This window comes from Chrysochloris asiatica, unplaced genomic scaffold, assembly GCF_000296735.1.
Source record: "Chrysochloris asiatica unplaced genomic scaffold, ChrAsi1.0 scaffold00056, whole genome shotgun sequence".
NCBI lineage: Eukaryota > Metazoa > Chordata > Mammalia > Afrosoricida > Chrysochloridae > Chrysochloris > Chrysochloris asiatica.
This window is the reverse complement of record NW_006408574.1, coordinates 5,198,555-5,225,615: the sequence shown is the minus strand read 5'-3', so window position 1 is coordinate 5,225,615 and position 27,061 is coordinate 5,198,555. Positions and strand designations below refer to the sequence as shown.

The 27,061-nt window shown below is 47.0% G+C and overlaps 1 protein-coding gene across 1 annotated transcript in view; it reads left to right on the top strand.

Annotated features, from left to right (window-relative positions):
• The window catches only part of PGM5 (phosphoglucomutase 5), a 210,713-nt gene that overhangs the window by 133,439 nt on the left and 50,213 nt on the right, over positions 1 to 27,061 (top strand). Inside the window, exons 8-9 of the mRNA XM_006863728.1 lie at positions 17,817 to 17,952; positions 24,907 to 25,090. Coding sequence (XP_006863790.1) covers positions 17,817 to 17,952; positions 24,907 to 25,090 — 320 coding nt within the window. The remainder of the gene's footprint in view (positions 1 to 17,816; positions 17,953 to 24,906; positions 25,091 to 27,061) is intronic.

Below are 27,061 nucleotides of genomic sequence, written 5' to 3'. Positions count from 1 at the left end.
GTGAATAATTGTTATCAGGACTGATTGTGAGGGTTGGAAATGTAAAGGTAGACGTTTTATAGCAAGGAGGGGAGTGATTGACTTTCTAGTCTAGGAGCGGAGGTCCCTAGGACCATCAAGGGAGAAGAACGGAGAGCGGAACCCTACACAGAGAAGCAGTGATGCCTGAAATGGAGGCAGAGATGATGACGTGGAGCAAGGGAGCAGCAGGAGACTTTAGATCCAGAGAGGGAGAGGGGCTGTATGCTGACGACTGGGAGGCGAGGGGGGGGTGGGGAGTGTAGGGGGCAGGCTTGGTTGATGATACATGGAGGAGATTGGAACCATGGCAATGAAACGATATACAATAGAATGAATGTAAAACTAATGATGTAAACTATCATGTAATTCATAATAAAACATTAAAAAAAAAAAAAGAAGCAGCATTCTGGCAGTATTTCCAACACAGATTTGTTTGTTTTTCTGGCAATCCATGATACTTTGAATACTCTTCTCCAACACCATAATTCAAAGGCATCATTTCTTCTACAGTCTTCCTTATTCACTGTTCAACTCTCACATGCATATGAGACTATTGAAAATACCATGGCTTGGGTCAGGGGCCCCTTAGTCTTCAAAGTGACATTAAAGAGATTTCCTGAAGCTGCCCCATGGGCAAAAGACCTGGTGATCTACTCCATAAAGATTGTTGTTGTTGTTGTTATGTGCCGTCGAGTCGGTTCCGACCCATAGCGCCCCTGAACAGGATTTCCAAGGCTGTAAATCTTTACGGGAGCAGAAAGCCTCATCTTTCTCCCGTGAAGCAGCTGGTAGTTTCAAACTGCTGACCTTGTGGTTCACAGCCCAATTCATAATCACTGTGCTACCAGAGCTCCTCCGTAAAGATTTGAAGCTAGGAAACCAGGCCTGGCAGATCAGTTCTACTCCTGGGACTGTTGGGAGTTACAGCTGATTTGGCTGCAACATAAAGGAATTAATAAGAAAAGGAGCGATGTTCCGGCCTCATAATGAATAAAATCAGAATTTCAGAGGCCAAGGCGTCGTGCTTTTGTTGTTTTTTTCCCCCTAGCTTCTTCAGGTAGTTCTCAGGGGCAGCCAAGGTTGGGCGCTAGGTTTAGTGGGTGACTCAGCAGGACCTGTGTGGAGCAGGAAGTTTAACCAGTTTCTGTGGCGTCTCCCATATGTGTTAGAGCAGGTCTCAGTGGCTGATTTTATAGAAATAGATTATAAGTCCTGTATTACAAGTCATCTCTGGGTGGACTTGAACCTCCAACCTTTTGGTAAGCAGCAAAGTACGGCGTTCACTGTTTACATCTCTCAGGAACTTCCATCTGTGGCTCCCAGACCCCCAGTCTCCAAATGAGACTCCATTCCTGTGTTCCCATTTCACTCCTGGGTGTCAAACAGCTCTCCCCTGCCAGCTCTCCTCAGCCAGGAGGATTCATGGAAGGGTCAATGGAATGAGGACCAGGGAGACCCCAAGGAGGAGGTTCTATGTGATGTGGAAATTCCTCCCACCTCAGGTGGGACTGCTGCTTCCCAGCACAGGAGTTGCTCGTTTGTGCAGGGCCCAGAAGGAGTCTCTGTTTTCAGACTCGACAAGGGGCCCTTGGGGGTGTCAGGCAAAACCCCGCTGAGCTCCGGCCCAGTCTGGATTGAACTGCACATGTGCACATGGCCTGTTTCCAAAAAGCCAGAAGGCAACCCGTTCCCCCTGTGCTGAGAATGCTGTCAGTAGAATCCCTCACCCACAGCTGGACCCTCTCCAAAAGGACACAGATTGCCCGCAAAGAAGGAAAAGATGCCTAGCGGGGCCTTACCATCTGAACCATCGTCCAGACAGGATGGACCTTCTTGGAAAGACACAGCACTCAACAGTGGACGTGTATAAGCAAGAGTCAGCCCTACTCCGTATTTCTACACCCTCATTGGGATAACTGAGTCCTGAGGAGGGATGTACAAGTACAGATTTCATGGTGAGATAAAAATGAGGAAGCGGGCAGACTGGACCCCTGGAAGATGCATAAACTGCGTAACTGTTGGCAGAAAGAAACGCTTATTCTCAAAGCAACTGGAGGAGAAAAAAACATAAACCCACAGTCATGGACTCCTGGGGGGCGCTGTGGGATCGGCACTAGACTGGGAACCACAAGGTCGGTGGTTCAAACCCACCAGCAGCTCCTCAGAAACCCTATACAGGGTTGCTATGAGTCAGAACAGACTTGACAACACTTAACAACAACAACAATAATAGAGAACACAGGGTCCACAGGAAGGACAGTGAGAACTTTGAATACACAAAAGATTGCTTAAGCCAGAACCTACTGCACTGCTGAACATGACTATTTCTAAGTTATTGTCAGTAACCAAGACATAGGAAAAAACAAACAAGTTAACATCTCATCTAAGCTAATTAAAAATACTTTAAACCTATTCGCTAACACAATCTTAGTATTAGAAGCACTTTGCTAGCTATTGATTTATGTAGATAGTAGTTAAAATATCAGAAATTTAAAATTTTTTTATAACTCTGATGTCAATCATAATTCAGAATCCTCTTGCCCTGTCTGCTCCCAACTGGTCTATGATGGGGGCTCCAGAAAGTTCATGGAAAAATTCCATTATCTTTTTAGTTCATTTCCATGAACTGTTTGAAGCCCCCTTGTACATGTGTGGGGTTTTCTTTTTATGAATTCCCCTAAGTGTTGGGAAACTGAAATGCCCAGACCTCCAGAAATACATCCAATTTGAGAATGATAGAAAATATGACTCTTAGTATTGCAAAAAATAAATACTCAAATGGAAATCTTTTCTTTTCAACCCCTCCTCCCTCCATCCCTTCCTACTTTCCTGCCTTCCTTTCTCCATCCTTCCATATATTCATTCATTCATCCCTCTGTCCTTCCATATACCCATGCACCCACTCATCCCTCCTTCCACACAGCCACCTATCCATCCATCCATCCACCATCCATCCATCCACCATCCATCCATCCATCCATCCATCCATCCACACAGCCACCCACCCATCCGTTCACCCACTCACCCATCCATCCACACACCCATCCACCCATCCATATATCCATCCATCCATCCATCTGTCCATCTACCAAGCTATCTACCCATCCATCCATCCCATCCATCCATCCATCTGTCCATTGACCCATCCATCCACCCATCCATCTACCTACCTACCCATTCATTCACCCATCCATCCATCCTACAAACACTCAGAGTTTATCATATTCATGAAATAGAGCTGAACAAGAAAGCTGTTATGATGTGACAGACTCCGTGTAGAATATTTCCTTGGATCCAATAAGACGTTGTTGTTGGCCTGATTTCCTCTGATACATTTGCATGCCTGTTGACATCAGCTCAGAGAACGCACAATGAAAGTCATCATGTGACTCAGTGCGATCAAGAGAGGGGTTCGTCCAGGCATCCACAAATAGAAGAGTTCTTAGACTGACCCATCAAGAGATACATGATGGGCTGTGACAATCGTGCATTCTGAAACGATTTCTGTAGAAATGGACAGAAATGGACAATAATGGAGACCAGTAAAACATCTCCAGCAACTTCCAAGGAAAACATCTCCAACTGTTTGGTTTCTTAGATCTTAATTGTAGTATATTAGTACACCCCCTTTGTATGTAGGAGCTCTGATACCATAGTGGTTGCGAGTTGGGCTGCTAACCTCATGGTCAGCAGTTTAAAACTACCAGCCGTTCTGTGGTAGAAAGATGAGGTGTTCTGCTCCCATCAAGATTTACAGCCCTGGAAACCCTGTGCAGGATCACTATGAGTCAGAACCAACTCCATAGCACATCACCACCACCTTTGTATACATGATGCTAAGGTAGCGTAGTGGGTTACACATTGGACTACTAACCACAAGGTCAACAGTTCTAGTCCACCAGGCACTCCGAGGGAGAAAGTTGAGGCTTTCGGCTCCCATCAAGATTTACAGCCTCAGAAATCCTCTATAGGGTCTCTATGAGTCAGAACCAAGGCATATAACCACCCGTTTCCTAAACCATCACTATGTCAAAAATGAAACTTTTTTCTTATTATTGCTCCATACAACAACTATCAATAGGAACACAGATGATTTTTTTTGCAAGTTTTATCTCTTCCTAATTAGAATAACGGAGTCCTGATGTGGCTCTTTAGGATAAGCACTGAACTGCTAATCCCAAGACCAGCAGTTCAAACCTACCAACCATTCCCCGGAAACTCTATACAAGGTCACTATGACCCCGTGGGAACCGACTCTACAGTATACAACCCCCACCATCACCACTTTTGTATACATGAAGTTGGGAACAAACACAGATTCCTTTAAATTTGGAACGTCAAGAGAAGTGGCCAGAATGGCATCTATTGATTTTTTAAAAAAAATCTTTATTGTGACCTGAGTGAAGGTTGATAGAGCAGACCGTCATTTTTACATTCAAGAGATCATGCACTTGGTTTCCTCTCAATGACTGTGATCCCCTCCCTGTAGAGTCAGTTTTCCCACTTCTGCCCTGGGATTTCGTTTCCATTCCACCCTCGTTCCCACCGTTCTGAACTTTGCCTTTAGGAAAATGCTGCCCTCTTGATCTTGAACGTTGTCAATTCCATGGTGAGCATACCTCACTAGGGTGCTTGTTTCCCTCATCTACCGATCTACTGCTTGGACTGAAAATTGGGCCACAAGGGTGAGTTCCTTCCAGACCTGAAGGGAGGTCAAAGGCCATAGTGTCAAGTCCCTCCAGTCTCTTTCTGACCAGTGGCTGTTTAGTGCCATTGAGTCAGTTCTGACTCATAGTGACACTGTCTAGGGTTCCTGATGAGCAACTGGTGGGCTTGAACTGCTGACCTGTGGTTAGCAGTCCAGTGCTTATTCTACAGTGCCACGTCTTTTGTATATACGTATAATTTTTTAGTTTTGTTCCACATTTTCTTTAATTCTACCCAGGATTCTCTAATGCGATCCCTTTCAGAGCAGTTGGCAGTGTTAACAAGGCATCATCTAGTTCCTCTGGTCTCGGGGTCGTGGAGACTGATGTTCACATGTTCCACGAATCCCTTGGTCTCATTGATTCCAAACATCGTCAGTCTTCATCACGCTTCTTTTCTCCACACATGGAGAAACCAGCAGTTGCACCTTAGATGGCAGCTCATGAGCTTTTAAGATTCCAGATGCTACTCACCAAAGTAGGATGTGGAACATGGTCTTTGTGGACTATGTTATGCCAATTGGCCAAGGTGTTCCCTAAGACTATGGTTCTGAGCCTCCAGGCCCCTCAAGGTGTTTGGTCATGTCTAAGAAGCAACCTTGCTTGATGAAAGCCAAGAGGACTTAAAATACTAACTGATGAATATCAAAGACCACAGCCTTCGATTTGGGTTGCACCTCAATGTAAAGAAAACAAAAATCCTCACCACTGGACCAATAAATAACATCCATATAAATGGAGAAAAGATTGAAGTTGTCAAAGACTTCATTCTTCTTGGATCAACCATCAACACTCATGGAAGCAGCAGTCAAGAAACCAAACAATGTATTGCATTAGGCAAATCTGCTGCACAAGACCTTTGTCAAGTGTTGAAGAGCAAAGATGTCCGCTTGAGGACTAAGGTGCACCTGATCCGAGCCATGGTATTTTCAATAACCTCATTTGCATGTGAAAGTTGGACATTAAGAAAGACCGTAGAAGAATTGATGCATTTGAGTTATGTTGTTGGAGGAGAATATTCAACGTACCATGGACTGCCAAAGGAACCAACAGATCTGTGTTGGAAGAAGTGCAGCCAGAGTGCTCCTTGGAGGTCAGGATGGCCAGACTTCATCTCTCACACTTCGGACATATTGTCAGGAGGGACCAGTTGCTGGAGAAGGATATCGTGTTTGGTAAAGTGAAGGGTCAGAGAAAAAGAGGAAGACCCCCCAGTGAGATGGATTGGCAAAGTGGCAGCATCAATGGGCTCAAACGTAGCAACAATAGTGAGGTTGGCCCAGGATCGGGCAATGTTTCATTCTGCTGTGCATAAGGTCATTATGAGTCGGTACCGATTCGATGGCACCTAACAACAAGTTTTCATCATTTTGTCCCCTGTCTGCGCCTCACAGTCGTAGGTATGTTTGACAAATACCCTCCATCAAACCCTTATAGATTTGTGGGTGTGCTCCCTCTGTGCAGCCTTGTACCTGCCCATGAATCTCCCCAGACATCACTGTTGTTGCAGGGTTGTGTAGATGGCAGTATTTACCTCTTTTCCCTTTACCCCTGAACTCCTGCCCATGTCTCCCTGCCTTCGTCATCTTTTACCAACCTCCCTCTTGTTGTATGTTGCCCTCTCCATCACCCAAGTTAACAAGTGTCTACCCTCTAGCCAGTGAATTACTCTCCCTGCCTCACACCCATCAAAGAATGTTTCTTTCAGCATGAAAACAGTTTCTTGTGAGTTTTTACAATAGTGGTCTCATACAATATTTGCCCTTTTGTGATTGTCTAATTTCACTCAGTGTCTTCCAAGTTCATCCATGTCATGAGGTGTTTCTCGTTATTTTCCAGCACTGAGTACAATGTGTGGGTACCAGAGTTTGCCTCTCCCCTCTTCCACTGATGGGCATCTAGGCTGTCTCCATCATTTCGCTGTCCTGATGCAGTGAACACGGATGGGCCTTCATCTATTTATGCCACAGCTCTTGTTTCTTGAGGCTATATACCAAGTAGAGGAATTGTAGGTCATGCACAGAATGCCATTGAGACGAGCAGTTTTCTCCTACTTAAATCTCAGAAATTATACTATGTTACTCCTTCCCAGGAAATGTGAATACCTGCTCCCCACAAACATCATCATTAGGGTTCATCAGTGACCTTGGCTTATTGACAGAGCCCTAGACCTGGGTCTCCTATTGTCCGAACCAGACTCTCCACAGGACAGAAGCCGGAAGCTGTTTCCATCACCAGCCCTCTTCCTGGTAGAGTCTAAGAGCCCAGGATACCAGCACAAGAATTTCCCCCTGGGTGCATCTTGCTCCTTTTGTACCTAGCCCTGAGCAAAGGCTTGACATTCTTGAGCCTGAAGTAGAGTGGTGTTTTCATGCTTTCTTGGCACTGAACTCTACATTCCTGGTTGGTACACAGCTCTATACCCCGGGGACTCTGGGAAGGCCCCCACTTGGATAATCCTGGAATAATACATTTTAGAAGTTTCTCCCCAGACTCTGGGCTAACCACAACCAGGTGCTGAGGACTACTGGTGTCCCCGTGTGTGTCAGAGGAGAACGGTGCCCACAGAGTTTTCAAGGCTGTCTGTCACTTTCGGATGCAGATCACCAGGCCTTTCTTCCAATGCCTCTGGATGGAGTAGTACCTCCGACCTGTCAGTTACCAACCAAGCTTGTTAATCACTTGTACCCCCCGGGGACTCCAGGCTCACAGCTAGAGCCTTTCGTCTCTCTACTTCCTACGCCAGATTAGCTCATTTAACTCTGAAAACTGTTTTCCACAGATGTTGCTCTGGTCAGCTGACTTTTACAAGCTGGAACTGAAGTTGAGGGTGGCCACGAGGCTTGTCCTTAAATGGCGGGAGAGGATCTTGACAATGAATCAATGAGCTGACATTCCCGTGCCTCTCTCCTGGCTCAACCAAACTGGGGGTGGTGTCTGGACACCTGCTTGTCCCCATTTTTGGTGAAACCCACAAATACTGATGTCTCTTAGAGCTCAGGGTCCTCTATGACACAAGTAGCTAATCCACTCAGCTGTGAACCAAAATGTCAACGGTTTATGACCAGAGGTGCTTCAGAAGAAAGTCCTGTCTGCTTCTCAACAATCAGCCATCAAAATCCCTGTGGATGAGTAGGATCCAATCTGTCTAGGTGGGGCTGATGAAATGAAATCCCGATGGATCTCTTGTGATACAATAGTGAATAATTGTTATCAGGACTGACTGTGAGGGATGGAATTGTAAAAAAAGACCTTTTTTAGCAAGGAGGGGAGTGATTAACTTTGCAGTCTAGGAGCGGAGGTCCCTGAGACCATCAAGGGAGAAGAGCGGAGAGCGGGACCGTACCCAGAGAAGCAGTGATGCCTGAGATGGAGGCAGAGATGATGACGTGGAGAGATGGAGTGGCTGGGGACTTTAGATCCAGAGAGGGAGAGGGGCTGTGTGCTGAAGAACGGGGGGCATGCTTGTAGCGTATACCGTTTGGATGGTTGATGATGCATGGAGGGGATTGTAACCATAGCAATGAAATGATATGCGATAGGATGAATGTAAAATGAATGTTCTCCCATGTAAACTATCACATCATTCACAATAAAACATTAAGAAAAAAAAAATCCCTGTGGAGCACAGTTTTACCATATTTCTCACAAACAGTGTGCCCACATAAATAACATACACACACACACACAACATGCACATCGCACATAGAGAAGTCATGTGCAAGGGGTTGAGCAGTTTGCAAATAAACAATAAACCGTGCATGTTGTTTGTGTACAAATGTGGTCATCGGCCACACATGGGGTTTTCAGGAATCAGCGCCAACCCTACAGCCACTGGCTCGATCCGAATCAGCAGAGGAGAGGTGTTGCCAAGCAAGCTACACCTTACAGGGACTCCAGGCTGGTGCTGCTAGGTCCTGTGAGTGGTTTCTGACTCAGCGACCCCCTGTGATTATAGGAGTGGGTGAGCTTGAACCGCCCACCTTTCTGTCAGCAGCTGAGCGCAGCACCCCTGGGACTCTGTATTGGTTCCCTGGTGACTCTACCATGCAGCCAGGCTGAGACCCACAATCCTCTGCTCCAGCTTGGAGTGGGCAACAGGGGAACATTTCCAGCCCTTCACTGTCCTGGTCAGGCCTCAGCTGTGATGACGTCATCTGTCAGACACGTGTGTGTTTTCTTGAGCTGATGTCTCCATGGTGGGGCTTCCATGGGAGGAGCATTCCGGGACTTCCTTGGCTCTTCCCTTTTCTTTTGTAAAGCACATATGTTTTGTGCATCAAAAGCTTGAGAAAATTCAGTTTAATTCGGGTACAGGGGATACAGTGTTGTTGTCAGGGAGAAGAAAATAGCCCCCCTCTCTGGTAGAGCAGTTTTGTTGGGGTGTGGGCAGGGAAGACCTGAGCACCTTCCATCTGGGTGGGCCTGGCTGGGTGGGTGGAGGAGGGCAAAAACAAAACCAAACCTCTTGCCATTGGGTGGGTTCGAACTCATGACTACTCCACGAGTTACAGAGACCTGAGCTCCATAGGGCTTTCTTGTCTGTAATCTTGATGGGAGCAGGTTGCCTGCCTTTTCTTCCTTGGTGCTATGGTTGTTGTTGTTGTGATGTGCCGTGGAGTTGGTTCCAACTCATAGTGACCCTGCATAGGGTTTCCAAGGCTGTGAATCTTTATGGGAGCAGAAAGCCTCATCTTTCTCCCACGGAACAACTGGTAGTTTCGAACTGCTGACCCTGAGGTTAGCAGCCTGATTTGTATCCACTACGCTACCAGAGCTCCTTTGTTGTTGTTGTTTAGTGCCGTCGAGTCGGTTCCGACCCATAGCGACCCTGTACAGGGTTTCCGAGGGTGTAAATCTTTATGGGAGTAGAAAGCCTCATCTTTCTCCCGCGGAGCGGCTGGTAGTTTCGAACTGCTGACCTTAAGGTTCGCAGCCCGATTCGTAACCACTATGCTCCTAGAAGCTCCTTTGGATAGGTTCAAACCACCAACTTTCAGGTTAGTGCAGGTGAGTGGTCATTACTGACTTAGGGAACATAAGTACATTCTGTCTCTCTTTTTAAAGAAAAAAAATGCAGTTTGTTATTATTAAGGGTTGTGGAGTCAGCTCCAACTCGTAGTGACCCTGTGCGGGATTTTTGAGGAGCAGCTGGGGAGTTTGAACCGCCAACCTTGTGGTTCACAGTCCAGTGTTTATTGTACAGTACCACACCAGGAATCCAAATTATAGTTTGTTGTTGTTGTTGCCAAGTGCCATGGAGTCTGTTCCGACTCATAGCGACCCTATATAGGGTTTCCACTGAGCTACTGGTGAACTTGAACCAAGGAACAGCTGAGTTTCAACTACTGACCTTGTGGCTCACAGTTCAAACAGTGCCACATTTGTTGTTTTTTTTTTTTCTTCTGATTTTGCAAACAATGTAAGTTGTTCTGGAACATGTGGCCATGGAGGAAAAGAAGATAAACCGCTGGTCCCCTACCCCCTGGGAGATAGTAGGGTTCATGGTTTGGTGTACCCCTCCTTTTATCTTCTTACGTTGTTCCAATTATATAGGGTTTCCTATATAGGGTTTCTGAGGAGCAGTTGGTGGGTTTGAACCTCCGACTTTGCAGTTAACAGTCAAGTGCTTCTCTTACAGCAATATACATGTATTTTTTCAACAAAAATACAGGCAGTAATTTTTTTTATCTTCTGGTCTCCCCATTTATTAAAATTGAACGTCATCTTTCCATTCTTATTCAATCCTTCATCCAGACAACTGACGTTTGTCTGAATTCCCCACCATCATCCTGTACTGCACAGTGAGCTTCTACTTTTCCTGGTTTTCCCTCTTCTCAGACGGGCCACAGGTGGAGAGAAAGAAGAACCAGATAAAAGCCGGACACGTTCTGAGCTCGTTGACCATCATTGCCAAATTCTCCCATTTTCACAGGTCCCCTGCTGACACCCGATCTCCGTGCCCTCCCATCCTCTGCCGGATCATCAGGGCCCATGTCGTGTTCCTTGTTGATGGACTTTGAATGTGGAGAAAGCGAATATTGTTTTCAGATGTTTACCAGTTATGACTGTGCATCTCTTGAAAATTGCTTGTTCCTGTCCTTTCAGGCAGTTCTCTGCTGGGGCTTTGTTCAGCTTTTGTTTAAAGACTTTAAAAGCATTCTTAGATCTGTCGTGTACTAATCTGGTGACTGACTGTTGAGTGAAACCCCAACGCGTAACAACCCCATAAGTGGTGGTGGTGGTTATGTGCCGTGGAGTCGGTTCTGACTCATAGCAACCCTGCATAGTTTCCGAGGCTGTAAATCTTTACGGGAGTAGAAAGCCTCATCTTTCTTGTGAAGAGTGGCTGGTAGATTTGAACTGCTGACCTTGAGGTGAGCAGCCTGACTTGTAACCACTACGCTACCAGAAAGCTCCTTAAGGGTCAGAGTTGTTGTTGTTGTTATGTGCCGTGGAGTCGGTTCCTACTCATAGCGTCAGAGTAGAAGTGTAGTTTTCAATGACTTTTTTTTTTTTTTTTTTTTTGCTGAATTAGACCATCAGGTGCCCCAGGGTGCACTCGTCAAATCTCCAAACTTTTGAGTTTGCAGCTGACCATGTTAACTGGGGGACTATGTTGTTGTGGTTGTTAGGTGCTATAGAGTTGGTTCTGACTCATAACAGCCCTGTATAGGGCTCTCAGGGGAGTAGCTGGTGAGTTTGAACCGTTGACCTTGTGGTTTGGCATCCAGTGCTCACCCTATAGCACCAAACCCAGAGTCGACTCAGGGACTGTAAAGTCTATTAAAAGCCCGCTGCCGTGCGTCTTTTCTGACTCCCAGAGACTCTACGTATATGACAGAGTAGAACTGCTCTGAGAGTCTCAGCCTTTACAGGAGCAGAAAGCCTCATCTTTCTCCCATGGAGTGGCTGGTGGATTTGAACTGATGACTTTGCAGTTAGCAGTCCAATGCATGATCCTGGGCACAACCCAGCTCCTTCATCAAATCTATTAGTCTCATTATATACAAGCAGCCCCCAGGCTATGAAGGAGATCTCTTTCTAAACATGTCTTTAAGATTTTGCAGATGTAGAGGGTTTTTACTTAGGCTTGTGCGGTGCTGTGGGCTAATGCGTCAGACTGCAAAGTCATTTGAACTGCAAGGTCGGTGGTTCAAGCTCAGCAGCTGCTCCTTGGAAACCGCATACAGTACAGGGTCGTTATGGGTCAGAATCAACTCGACGGCACTTAACAACAACAACATATTAGTACAAAGAGGCGCCCTGGTGGCACAGTGTGCTCAGCGCTGACTGCTCACCTAAAGATCTGAGGTTTAAACCCACTAGAGGCTCTGAGGGAGAAAGACGTGGCAGCCTCCTTGTGTAACGATTTACAGCTTTGGAAACCCTATGGAGGGGTTCCACTTTATCTAGAGGGTCGCTCTGAGTCATAATCAACTTGATTTCAGTGGAATTAAAAAAGGCTCGAAGCCTTCCAATGATCCAACACTCCATGTGCAGCAATTGTGATGAATTTGTTGCCAGTAGGGACTGACTCAGTGTTTCCAAGTGAGAGCAACTTCACATCACATTAAAGGGCAAGTCCGTTTGAGCTGTCTGTCGATCGGACTTTGTAACCTGGGGATTTCCTTTTTTAGTGACTGTTTCTCCCCGACCTTCATTTCTACTCTTTATCATGGGTTTTAGCAAACCATTGAATACCTGTGTATTTTCTGCATTTCTTGTTTAATTACCTGTCACGGCTATGGTATAATCACTCACTTTCTTGAGTTGTTAAAAAGAGAAGTGTGTCCCCAAGACCCTGATAGATCCCCTCTGAGCATCCAAGAGACACATCTGTGTATTGGCGACATGAACAGCTTCTCTGTCCCAACCCTGAGGAGCTATCAAGGACACAGTTAATGTTATGGGGTCAGTCAACCCCTTATGAAGCTTGGCAAATGCTTTGCTTGTAGGCGAGGATTTCCAAGCCAACTCACAGTTTACTGTGCAGTGGGGCTACAAAGGCACACATGAATCTTCTTATCCGGCTAAAAGAGCTTTATGCCTTCCTTTCACTAAATGGTGCCATCTCACCTCCCAGACTTACTGCATCGAATGGTTAGGTCTCTAGGTAAAATCACGCAGCAGGGGACTCAACGCAGGAAAAGCCCAAGGTTTAGAACAAAAGGGGATTTTGTCCTAGCCAATAAATAAAAGAGATGTTTTCAGCTATAAAAGGACAAAAGGTTTTGAAATGCTCCCACTGGGCAGGGTTTCCTCAACTTGTTTTTCTGGCCCTGGGCCGTGAAGCACATACAGTGAAGCGTCTCCCAGATTTCTTCCATTTTTGTAGCGGTGTTAGCGTTTGCTGGATGAGGCTGGAATCTATCCACGTTGTGGGATGAAAGTCCAGGGCCGCCGAACCACAGATCTGAGCCTGTCAGAAGAGACCATTTATCAGAGTTCCTAGTGGGCCCATCAGGCTTGGATGCTTTGCTCCTTGAGGAAAAAGCTGTTTAACATTTAATACCTTGAAAATAGCAAGCAGAATAAATGACTCTCTTCTTCGGTTGTCAAAGGGGTTTTAGTTAAAGGATTCAACCACTCTCGAGGTTAAATTATTCACCGTTATCAAGGTTCCAGTCTTGGTGGGATATTGCAGAATAATGCACTGGACCGCAAGGTCGGCGCTTCAGACCCACCAGCTGCTCCTTGGAAACCCTATCCAGGGTAGCTATGAGTCAGAACCAACTCAACGGCACTTAACAACATTATCAAGGTTAAAATTTAAACCATTTTCAAGGGTGAAACAATTCAATGCCATTGGGAAGGAAGGAGCCCTGGTAGCTCAAAGATGAAGCACTTGACTGTGAATCAAAAGGTTGGGGGTTTGAATCCATCCAGTGGCTCTGTGGGAGAAAGAACCTGTGATCTGTTTCTGTAAAGAGGACAGCCTAGGAAACCCCATGGGGCAGTTCTACTCTGTCACGAGGGGCACTGTGGGGCAATTGATTGGCACCTAACAGCAACATAACACTGGTCTTCTGTGTTGATTGTCTGTATACACACAACAGCCCTAAAATCCAGGAGTCCATTTTCGGTGTCCTGTTGCAGTGCAGAGGGTTAAGTGTTGGGCTGTTAACTACAAGATCGGCCGTTGGGTCCACCAGTTGCTCCTCGGGAGAAAGATGAGGCTGTCCATGTCCATAAAGATTTACAGCCCTGGAAACTCTATGGGATAGCTCCCCTCTGTCTTGTAACATCACTAGGAACCAACTCAGTGGGGCAGCCCCACTGTGTCCTGTAACATCATTAGGAACCAACTCTATGGGACAGCTCCATCTGTCACTAGGAGCCAATGCCATTGGGACCAATGCCATCTGTCACTAGGAACCAATGCCAACTCAGTGGGACCGCTCCCCTCTGTTCTCTGACGTCACTGTGTGTTGGAATCAATTCAAGGGCAATGGGTTTGTTTCAAGAAGACACAGTCTGCTCCCTAGTTCCAGTCGCCTTTCCTAACCCACCTCTATGGTGGTGGTAAGGAGTCCTGGCATGGCGCTATAGGATAAGGTCAGTTTGAACCACAAGGTTGGTGGTTCAGTCTCACTAGCAATTCTTTGGAAGCCCTATACAGGGTCACTATGGGTCAGAACCGACTTGACGGCACTTAGTAACAACAACAATACAGCATGGTGGTTCTGACTCATAGCAATCCTGTACCGGGTTTCCGAGGCTATAAATCTATACAGGAGCAGAAAGCCTCATTTTCCTCCTGTGGAATGGCTGGTGGATTTGAACTGCTGATCTTGCAGTGACCAGCCCAAAGTGTAATCCACTAGGTTACAAGCGCTCTTCAGACATCTCTATGTTGTTAAGTGGCCATCAAGTCAGTTCCGAATCATAACGACCCTGTATTGGAGCAGCTGGTGGGTTTGGACTGCCAGCCTTGTAGTTCACAGTCCAATACTGACCTGCAGCACCACCCCCGGAGTCCTGTAGCTCGGGTAAAGCCCGTGGTCACTGAGTTGGTTCCAACCCATGGTGGCCCTGTGTAGGTATGAGTAGAGCTGAGTGACAGAGGGTTTTCAGCATTAGATTTTTCAAATGTTGATCAACAGACCTTTCTTCCAAGGTGCCTCTGGATGCACTCGAACCTTTCAGTTAACAAGCACGTTGATTGTTTGCATCCTCCAGAGAGTCCATTGATGGAGTGGAGAATACATGTTTGCAAATGATGGAGAGCAATTTGTCGCAGCTGTGGACTGAGGAACTGTGGATTGGTGTCTTATGTGAATTACAAACAATCAGATCAACAGCAACTTCTGGCATATCCCAGTCTCAGTTCTGAATACCAGGGCTTACTTACTGGCTTCATCCTGACCACAACCCTGTGGGAGGGTGGGTAGGAATTGTCCCCATTTCATAGGTGAGAGCAGCAAGGCATACTTATGATGTGGCTGAGCCGGGACATGAACATGAGCCATCTGACCCTTGAGCCTGCTCCTTCACTTGATTAAATTGATAGGACAGTCCAGCAAGTTGGTGACAGTCTTCCCATTATACAGACATGAAGCCAGGACCAGTAACTTCTCACATACATGGGAAGTCTCAGAGTTTAATGTGAATCCTCATTCCAAAGCTTCCCTGCCCCTAGAAAACCAACACACCAAATCAGGTGGTATCTAGCCGACTCTGTTCAATTCCAACGCATGGTGGCGCTATGTGTGGCCAGGAAGTAGGGTACTTCATAGGGGTTTTCAAAATGGTGAACTTACTTTGAAGACTGTGACCTGTTTGGATACGGTGCCTCTGGGTGGTGAAACAGAGCACCGAGAAACCCTAAGGAGCTAAAAGCGTTTAGCCTGACCAAAGCAAAATCTAGAAGAAGGTCTAAGTGGCCATCCTGCTGTCCTAACACAATAGTTTTATCCAGAGAAGCAGGGACATCAGAGATGGAGGCAGAGATGGGGACTTGGAGAGAGGGAGCCGCTGAGGACTCTAGATTCATGGAAAGAGAGGGACTTAGAGCTGGTGGCCAGGTGGCAGGCTTACACAATGTGACCTTTGGTGGTGTTTAAAAAAAAAAAAAAGCTAGAGAGAAATACTGTTAACTGATGGTACATGGAGGGGATTATAATCATTGTAATGAAACAAGGTGTATGATTTGTTGAATGTAAAACTGATGATCTGCCCTGTAAACTGTCACTCAATCCACAATAAAAACCTTTAAAAAAAAAAGTGACCAATTCTTTAATTAGTCAGACCGTATACAAGGTCGCTGAGCTGGAATGGACTTGACAGCACTTAACAGCAATACAATAACCCGAGGCCTGTTGCAGGAAGGGCGGGAACAGGAACCAGCGTCTCCGAGGGCCACTGACAGTCACACTTTGGAGAGGTTAACAGTGCTGGTTGGAGACAGCTTGGCTAGGAAGATCAGCAGAGCCTTGAACAAACAGATAACAGACAGTTTCTGAAATTCCTTCAGGCCCCTACGTCCAATCTAAAATTCCTATAAAACTCCCCCTTTTTCCCTCAGAGACACAGATTTCTGCTTCTCTGTTCTTCTGAGTATTGATGTTCAATAAATGCTTTTTGCTCTGAGTCCTGACTCTGAACATTGATTGATTGGTTCCATCCATCCATGGTTGGCCCTCAGCTCGGCATCTTCACCTCCGTGGGGCTGACACCTACCCTCCCCAGGTAAAGCTGCTGTGCTCTGTGGCATCGTCCACAGGTGTCTTTCCTTCCTAATGCCATCCTGCGTGGAGGTATCTTGTGCTCACACTTGTCTGCAGGTGGCCCGTCTCCACCTGCTTAAATTCCGGCTTGATGACTTAAGAGACATCTTATCCATTGCTGTTTTAGCAGTCCTGTGCTTGGTATGTGGTCTTACAACCCGCTGTCACTGAATCAATCCCAACTCCCAGTGATCTGATAGAGAGTTTCTGAGGCTGTACATCTTGACAGGGTTAGACAGCCTCATCTTTCTCCTGAGGAACGCCTGGTGGGTTTGAACCACCAACCTTGTGGTTAATTCCCTGCCCATGCATCTCATGTGTAGCTACCACCCTTTTATCACTGGAGGCTTGTGTGTCGCTAGGATGCTGAATGGGTGTCAGCAGAGCTTCCAGACTAAGACAGACTAGGAAGAAAGACCTGGTGATCTGCTTCCAGAAACCAGCCAATTAAAATCTTGTGAACCACATGGTCTGATTTGCAACTGGCCACAGGTAGTCAAGACGGTACAGCATTTTGTTCCTCCTATGTGGGACCACCAGGAGTCGGGGGCCAACTCTGGCAAACAGCAACAGTAAGAACAACCGCCAAGTATTTACTGAATGAATGAATGAATGAATGAATGAATGAATGAATAACTGAATGAATGAATGAATGAATGAATAACTGAATGAATGAATGAATAACTGAATGAATGAATGAATGAATGACACCGCTGAGCAAATGTGATGTCAGCTGTACTCATTGACCCTATTAACTATTTTCAGAATTTAAACTTTTTTGATATTTTATTTGAATTTCAATTGCCTACTTTTGGAAATACAAATCTATTATGGGTGCATATTTGTAAATATGGACTCCTGGTGTGGCGTTGTAGGATCAGCAGTGGACTGTGAATCACAAGGTCAGTGGTTCAAACCCACCAGCCGCTCCTTGGAAACCCCTACAGGGTCTCTATGAGTCGGAACACTGGATGGCACTTAACCACAATAACAACCATATATGTACATGTATCCAAACTTTTTGGTTAACACTCAAGCTTAAATATGAAATTTCTGGATTTTTAAGCAGATAACATGTTCCTTTTACACTGTGTGCTTGCCAGCTGCTCACTCCCACCAAGTGTTTTCATAGGCACTAGTATACCAATTTTTTTTTTTTTTTAATATGTTGTGTTAAAAAATCATCATAGTGGATTTACAAAAATCTCTCAGGGGTGGGGAAGGAGGGAGTGGTTGGCAGGCTAACTAGAGGGTGTGAGTTATTTGTGTGAAAAATACAATCACTAGTCTTCTTCACTCATTTAGCATCTGTGTCCCCCCCAGAGACAAATCTTCAGCTTCATGTCTCTTTGTCCCCCAGGCTCTGACCACCTCAGGGAGAAGGACGGCCTATGGGCTGTCTTGGTTTGGCTGTCCATCCTCGCTGCCCGGAAGCAGAGTGTGGAGGAGATCGTCCGAGACCACTGGGCCAAATTTGGGCGCCACTATTACTGCAGGTAAGGAGCTCTGGTAGCGTAGTGGTTACGAATCGGGCTGCAAACCCTAAGGTCAGCGGTTCGAAACTACCAGCTGCTCCGCAGGAGAAGGATGAGGCTTTCTGCTCCCTTAAAGATTTACAGCCTTGGAAACCCTGTGCAGAGTCGCTGTGAGTCAGTTCTGACTCCACGGCACATAACCACCAATTACTGTAGGTGAGCAGGTTGGTGCCCATGTGGACTCTGGTGGGTGTTGCTGGGAGAAGGCTTCTGAAACTGAGGGTGTAGACTTTTAAGAAGAAGGAGTGCTGGGTCAGTGGTAGGATTCTCCCCTCCACGCGGGAGACCTGGGTTTGATTTCTGCCTACTACACTTCATGTGCGGAGTCTTGGTGTGGGGAGCGGTGGGTTAATGTGTCAGACTACAAAGTCGTTTGAACATCAAGGTCAGTGGTTCAAGCTCACCAGCTGCTCCTTGGAAACCCTATACAGGGTCACTATGGGTCGGAATCAACTCGACAGCACTTAACAACAACAACAACACTTCGTGTGCACCTGTCTATCTGTGGAGGCCTGTGTGTTGCTAGGATACTGGACAGGTTTCAGAGGAGCTTCCGAACTAAGGTAGACCAGGAAGAAAGGCCTGGCAATCTACTTTCAAAGATCAGCCAATGAAAACCCAATGGATCAGAATGGTCTGATTTGTCAGCAGTCATGAGGGTGGCATGATTTTGTTCCATTGTGCATGGGGTCACCAAGAACTGGAGGCTGACTGTGACAACAGCAAGACATGAGGTAGAGGCATGGTTTGGGGAGACTTGGGGGACACAGAGACTCACCCTCCTCTGGTGACCCCTTACTCCAGGTGGTCAGATAGGTAACCTCCTGAGAGGAAGTCTGACTTGCAGAATCTGTCCTTTGACTCATGTAGCCCAACAGAGACTTTCTTCCACGGTGCAGCACGCTTAGCCATCAAGGAAGGGCAGAGGGGCTCAGACCGCAGGTGGGGTGCAGTCTGCCCCTCCCCCACATTGCTCAAAGTGCTGCTCTCTAGAGTCCGCCCATGGCTGGGAGTCCCCCCCCCCCCAGAAGGCGGTGCTGAGGAGCAGAGGGGAAGGGGCGGCCCCATCACCTTCCTGTTGCTGAAGTGGGTGGGGACTAAGTCTGCTGGTCATACAACTACCTGGTAGATATGTGTGCACAGGAGGGCTGGGTGTGTGCACCCAGGTGTGTACACCAGTATGTGCTGGATGCACATACTACAGTGTGCATAGCAAAGTGGGCTAGGTATGTGTGCCAAGCTGTACTAGGTGTGTGCCAAAGTGTGCTGGTGTGCATACCAGGATGTGCTGAACATGTGTACCGAGGTGTGTGTACCGGGGTGTGCTGGCTGTGTGTACCAAGGTGTGTATACCGAGGTGTGTGTACCCAGGGTGCTGGCTGTGTGTACTGAGGTGTGTGTACCGGGGTGTGCTGGCTGTGTGTACCAAGGTGTGTGTACACAGGTGTGCTGGCTGTGTGTACCGAGGTGTGTGTACACAGGTGTGCTGAGTGTGTGTACCGAGGTGTGTGTACCCAGGTGTGCTGAGTGTGTGTACCAAGGTGTGTGTACCCAGGTGTGCTGAGTGTGTGTACCGAGGTGTGTGTACACAGGTGTGCTGGCTGTGTGTACCGAGGTGTGTGTACCCAGGTGTGCTGAGTGTGTGTACTGAGGTGTGTGTGCTGAGGTGTATGTACCTGGGTGTGCTGCGCATGATTACTGAGGTGTGTGTACCTGGGTTTGCTGGGCGTGTGTGCATGTGTGTTCTGGGCATGTGTACTGAGGTGTGTGTACCTGGGTGTACTGTGTGTGTGTACTGAGGTGTGTGTACCCAGGGTGCTGGCTGTGTGTACCAAGGTGTGTGTACACAGGTGTGCTGGCTGTGTGTACCGAGGTGTGCGTACCCAGGTGTGCTGAGTGTGTGTACCGAGGTGTGTGTACCCAGGTGTGCTGAGTGTGTGTACCGAGGTGTGTGTACACAGGTGTGCTGGCTGTGTGTACCGAAGTGTGTGTACCCAGGTGTCCTGAGTGTGTGTACTGAGGTGTGTGTGCTGAGGTGTATGTACCCAGGTGTGCTACGCATGATTACTGAGGTGTGTGTACCTGGGTTTGCTGGGCGTGTGTGTATGTGTACTGAGGTGTGTGTACCTGGGTGTACTGCGTGTGTGTACTGAGGTGTGTGTACCCGGGTGTACTGTGTGTGTGTACTGAGGTGTGTGTACCCGGGTGTACTGTGTGTGTGTACTGAGGTGTGTGTAGCTGGGTGTGCTGGGCGTGTGTACTAAGCACCTGATTTGGAGACAAAGGTGGCAGGCAAGATGCTAACTGTGGAGAACATAGTGCTGAGGAGGAGGAGGGAAACCTTGAACCACCTCAGGCCTTTACTATGTGAGAAACTGGGAGATTGTGGCTCATTTTAGGGAGGGTTGGTGACGCAGTGGTTAAGCACTCCACTGCTAACCCCCACCAGCCCCTCCACAGGACAAAGTTGGGGCAGTGCTTCCTTAAAGACGGCAACCCTAGGGGTGGGGGGCGGGTCTACGCTGTGCTCTGGGGTCGCTATGAGTCAGAGTTGACTCCATGAATGTGCTAAGCTTGGTTTTGGATTCCTGGTTCTTTTTGTTTCGAGTTTGAGGCTTGTCTCTTGCTTTAAGAGCAGACTCTCCAACTGGTCCTCTCTGGAGATTCTTATGTCTTTGTCTGCAAGAATCACGTGGAAATCTTGTTCAACTGTGTGGATTGTGATTCAGTCTATCTATCTGGAAATGCAGAGATTCAGCAGGGACACCAACCTGAGTGAACTGCTTCAAAGTCCCTCTTACAAGGTCATTTGCTTAGGGAAACTTCTAGGAAGCTGTGAGAAAACCAAATGCATTCCCACAGAGCCAATTCCAATTCATGTTGATAAGTGCTGTCGAGATGGTTTCAACTCATAGTGACCCTCTGTAGAATTTCCAAGGCGTGACAGGTTGATTTGAACTTCTGACCTTATGGTTAGCAGTCCAATGCTTATCCTGCAGCGCCACACCAGGACTCCAGCTTCTCGCGACCCTCTCTAGGGTTTCTGAGACTGTAAATCTTTATGGGAACAGACAGCCTCATCTTTCTCCCTTGCAGTAGCTGGTGGGTTTGAACCACTGACCTTGCAGTCAGCAGCCCATTGCTTAGCCCACAGAAACACCAGATTCTCCTGAAATATTAATATCACACCTTAAAACCAAAAAGCTGCAGCTCTGGAGGAAACACACAGGACACTATCCGGTTTTTGGTTCCTGTTTAGTCCCGAAGGTTGAAGTGAAGGCTGCCATCTCCAAGTCTTCATTTTATCACAAAACAAGCACTGTCTTCCAGGTGGAGTCTTGTTTCACTCATTAGGGTTTCCAGAAACCTCTCATTCTTGTTGGCCTTTCTAGCATATCACATCCTTCTCTTGCACAGAGTTGTTCCAAAAACTACACTTTGATAAAGCCTGGTCACTCCTGCCAACCTCTGGCTTCACAAGAACACTTAGACGCATGATGTTCAAGTTCCTCATACTCTGTAGAATGATTATCCAGGTTTCTGCCAGTGTTTTGAAGAAATGGTGTTATGATGATAGTGTACTTATGATAGTTGGTTTTTTTATTTTTTTTTTATAAGGTCAAGAACTTACGTGACAATTTTTTTCCCCCAAAACAAATACCATGTTAGAGAATAATATGCGGTGGAGATTTAAGTCCTTGTAGGACATGAATGTTTGCTTTGGCAACGCTCTGTCCAGAAACATCATGGAAGTCAAGAAATAGATGAAATGGAAGATAAACCTTTCCTCAGAATCTCAAAACATAGCAAGTTGAAGGAGACTGGTGAAGGACCACAATTTCTGACAGTTTTTCTGGATGGAAGGGATCATAGCATAATTTCATTTTCCCTGATTCAGAGCCTGAAGTTGTATCTGAGAAAAATCTCTTAGTCTATTTCTTGCCCAGGGGTAGATCTTAGGAGAACTTCTCAAGAGGGAGGTTTCCTCCCAGAAAAGTAGAGGAGGGTAGTGGACAGAGGGGAGAGTTTGTGGTGGTGAGTTTGGGATGGAAATGTAGGACAGGGGTGTATATGAAGATGATAGGGACACGCAGGACCCGTGATGTCATCTACAGATTGGGCAAGATTTCATTGCATTTGTGAGTGTTCTCAACTTCCATACTCAGTGTCCTAGAGAACCTGCTTCTCCCATCCTCCTGACGATTTCTGCTTGGTTAGGAAGTCACCTTCCCAGAATGACTGTCTTTAAGGAGACTCTGGAGTCCTGGTGGCACACACAGTTAAGCACTCGACTACTAACAGAAAAGTTGGTGGTTCAAACCCACCTCAAGGCTCCTCAGAAGCCAGGCCTTGAGATCATATCCTTGAAAACATAATGGAGTAATCATCCATGCTCATTATTCTGTCCTGAGCCAGCTGCTTTTCATTGGCTGAGTTGTGAAGATTTCATTTTGCTTGGAGCCACAATAGACGCTCACAAACAGCAGTCAAGCAATCAAACCACGTATTGCATTAGACAAATCTGCTACAAAAGCCCTCTTTAAAGTGTTCAAGAGCAAATTTGTCAGTTTGAGGACTAAGGTGCACCTGACCCAAGCCATGGTATTCTCAATCACCTCATATGCACGTCAGAAAGCTAGACAATGAATAAGAAAGTCCAAAGAATTGATCCATTTTGAATATGGAGTTGGTGAAGAATATTAGCTATACCACGGACTGCCGGAAGAACAAACAAATCTGTCTTGAAAGAAATAAAGCCAGAATGCTCCTTAGAAGTGAGGCTGGTGAGACTCGGTCTCATGGATTTTGGATACGTTGTCAGGAGGGACCAGTCCCTGGAGAAGGACGTCATGCTTGGGAAAGTGGAGGGTCAGTGAGAAGAGAGGAAGTCTGTCCACAAGATAACCTGACACCGTGGCAGCATTGATGGCTCGAACACAACATCTGAGAGGATGACGCAGGACCGGCCAGTGCGTCTTCTGTTGTGCACGGGGTCACGGGTGGGAGCCACCCTGATGGTTCCTCACAACCACAGTTTTCAGAAGCAGATGGCCAGCCCTTTCTTCCTACTCTGTCTTAGTCTGGGAGCTCCACTGAAACCTGTATACTGTGAGGGACCCTGCTGGGATTTGACATCCTGCTGACATAGATTCTAGCAACACTCAGCCGCCGGTGGTTGTTACTGTGAAGTGCCATTGAGTCGGTTCTGACTCATAGCGACCCTGTATAGGGTTTCTGAGGAGCGGTTGGTGAATTTGAACCACCAACCTTATGGTTCATACCGACCTTACGGTCAAGTGTTTATTCCACAGCACCACACCAGGTGGGTTTTGGATAATACTCTGACATTTCCTGGACATCTTAAATGAGGTTGGGTGGAAAAAGTAGCCACCATTGCTCAGAATACCCTCCTTCCATTGTGAAAGCTCACATCCTTCTCTGTACCTTGGGAACAGGAAGCCTGTTGGCCCCGCCTGGGCTAATCCATAGGCAGACCCCTGCCCCCAGGCGTGCCATGAGGTCTTGCTTGGGGTCTTCACCACAGTCATCTGAAAGCAGCCACTCACTGGAGGCTTGATGAGTGATGCTGATGCTGGACGGGGTGTGCTCTGTATGCCACGGTTCAAACCTCACCGCCTCCATTGAGTGAGGTACTGTTTCAGTCTTTGCAGATTAGGAAACTGGGCTGGAGAGCTGCACCCACACAGCTAGCAGGTGGAACCCCAACTCCACACGAAGCCAGCCTTTGAGCTCCTCCCAGCCCAAATGATCCAGATGATGTTTGGGTCAGGATCATTTTTTTTTCTAAAGGGACACAATGGTGACACGTCTTCCAAATTTCCAGGAGAGTCTGAGGATGTGCTTAACTCCCCTTTGATTCCTTCCTTCCTCCCTTCTAACAGTTTTTCTTTCCTTTTTCCTTCCCTTCTCTCCTTCCTGTCCTTCCCTCTTCCCCCGCATCATTTCCCCATCTGTTCTCTCTTCCTTTTTCCTTCCATTCTTCCTTCTCTCTTTCCCTCTCTTCATCCTGCTTTCTCTGAATGCTTTTTCTTCTTGTCTTCTTACCTCCCTTCACTTCCATCCTTCACTCTAAAACTCACTACCATAAATTCATTCCGACTCCGAGACTCAATCTTTATGGGAACAGATAGCCTCATCTTTCTCCCACAGAGTAGCTGCTGGGTTTGAACTGCTGACCTTGAGGTTAACAGTCCAGTGCTTATTGTATAGCACCACCAGTGCTCCTTATCTAGCACTTAACGTGTGTCAGAGCTGCCGTGAACGAGGAAAGCAAGCTGTCTGTCTTCCCGGGGTCACGTTCTCTTGAGCAAAGACAGACAATGACTAAGGAAACAAATACAGTAGCAAAACAGGTTGGGACACCTCCCCAGAGAAAGTAGAAAGGGTGATGGCAGATAGGGGGTCAGAGAAGGTCCCTTTCTGGAGGTGATACATGGTTTGAAGGAAGAGCTATCTGCATCGCTGGGGAAAGGCAGACCAGCTAGAGAGAACCCACAGCAACAGGAAAGGCCTGGGAGAGACAGGACAGAGATTATGGTCTTTGAGGACTGGGAAGGTGGCCCATGGGGCCAGGGGAAAGTGCAGTGACTAATGTCAAGCTAAAGAGGTGGCTTTGTGGACTGTGGTCGAGTTTTTGGGTTTGGTTCTCCACGTGATGGGCAGCCACTGGAGATATTTAAATTAAACAATGACATGACTTGATATTCACAAGATATGTCTGGGGGGAGAGTGGATGTTCAGGGCTATGTGGAAGTGGAAAGACCCGGGAGTGTGCTTACCTGAGAAATGCTTCCATGAAGAGGAGACCAGCGATGGGACGGCCCGAGAGGTCCACCCAGTTGCTGGCTGTGTGGCTGGGTTTCTGCTCATCCTGAATCTTGTCTTCCTCACCAGGTTTGACTACGAAGCTCTGGACCCTAAGACCACATATTACATCATGAGGGACCTGGAGGCCTTGGTCACGGACAAGTCCTTCATCGGACAGCAGTTCGCTGTGGGGAGCCACGTCTACAGCGTCTCCAAGACAGACAGCTTCGAATATGTAGACCCTGTGGATGGCACCGTGACCAAGAAACAGGTAGTTGATAGCAAATCGCCAAACGGCTTATTGTGTAGAACCAACAAGCTGAAGTGGTCTAGCTCTTGGGAGGACTTTGGCGGGGGGGGGGGGTTGTATTCTGAGCTCCAGGTTTGGCAGATGAGAGCCCTAGAGCCAAGAGACTGGGACCCAGGTCATTGGTGACAGTCACATTGTTGGTTGGTGGCAGAGGGGGGATTAGAACCTGGGGCCTCTTTATCTAGCATTCTTTCCATTTAGTGAGAACACCAAGGGCCCACTACCTCAACTAGATCTAGACTCAACGTTTCCTTTTAAAATATTTTCAGCCTGCAGATAAGTTTCCAGAAGCACAGCTCGTTGCCCTTGCGTTCCACCTTCGATGACCAGAGACTCCTATCCTTGAGGATTCCCAATAATTTAGCTCGATGGCTTATGTTATTCCTGGTGGGGGGTGAAACAATTGGAAAATTTGCCACTAAAAATTCCAAAAGGAAGATTTATGGTTGAGAAACATTACCATAGCTAAGTGGCAAAATCCACAGTAACTTCTGTAGTGGCTTCCTCTTGATGAATTGTGTGAGGAAAGTTAAAAGCCCTTGCATGGCGTCTTTCTTCTCAGTTTTCTTTGTTTATTGACTCTGACAAATGTTGATCCTCCTGGAAGCACGTTTATAACAATTAATGGAAAGATGAGCCTTTCTGCTCCCACATAGTCTTACAACCTCGAAAACCCTTGACAGGGTCACTGTGAGTTGAACCAACTCAACGGCAGTGGATCGCAACAACAATAGAGTCTAAGTAAGACACCCCAAGTCATGTTAAAAGAAGCTCCATTCCACAACCTCCCAACTCTTACCTTTTATGTTCTCCATCAAGTATAGACCAACCGAACAAGCCGCACATCACAGGTCCTTGGGGACTAAAATTGATGGCGATTTTGTTGGCTCCGTCTCATGAACGCAGAATGAAACATTCCTCGTTCTGGGTCTGTTTTACTTGTAAATTCAATACAGGCACACCTCGGTTTATGGCACTTTGCTTTACTGAGCTTCACAGAGGTTGTATTGTTTACAAAGTGAAGGTTGGTGGCCGCCCTCCGTTGAGCAAGTCTGTTGGTGCCTTCTTCCAACAGTGTGTACTGTCTCTGTGTCTCATGTTGGTCATTCTGACTGTAGTTCAGACTTTGTCATCCTGCGATTGCCCACTTCATAGACGACAGTCTGTGTCCGCGTCACTTGTAGCGGCACAGGGAAATCCCATCGTGCGTGCAGTTCACTTGGCTGTGCTCTTCAGTTGATTGTGGTGGTCTGGAACTGAGCAGCATTGTCTTCAGGGTCCGCCCCTTGGTCTCTTCGTCAGTGCTCTCAGCTTCGGATGGTTCCCCTTCTGTCATCAGCTGACTTTCATTCAGCTCATTCCTCAGCTGGATCTCAAGGTCTGATGCCTATTTATTCCACCTCACCACCCTCATCCCACCCTTGACCTCTCAATAGTGGTTTCCATTTTACTCCGGAGTTTATGGATTTTCTTTTCCCTTCTCCCTTTCCAATCGCTTCCATCTGAGCTCAGATCTGACAAAGAGTGGATAAATGCTACATGTCCCCACTCTGGGGGGTTTTGTATTAAAGGAGGATGGTTATTGCCCATCTTTCTGGATTCTTGGGGTCCCAGTGATGCTGTTGTTGGCTGGTGGTCCCTGGTCACATTGGAACTCCTGGGCGCTGGACTGGGCTCCGCAAGGGAACTCTGCAGGGTGGGCTGAGGCTATACACCTGGCTCTCATGGGCTGTCAGTAGATACCACATTCAATCCCAGGCACCCTGGAGTCTGGAACAACAGACCCGACATGCGTGGAATCTGTTGCCATAACGTTATATTTTGCAATTTTGTTACAGAATCAGCTGACTTTTATTTTTATAGACTCCTAGAAAACATAATAACATGTAAATGAACTAGTAGTAGCGTAGTGGTTACGAATCGGGCTGCGAA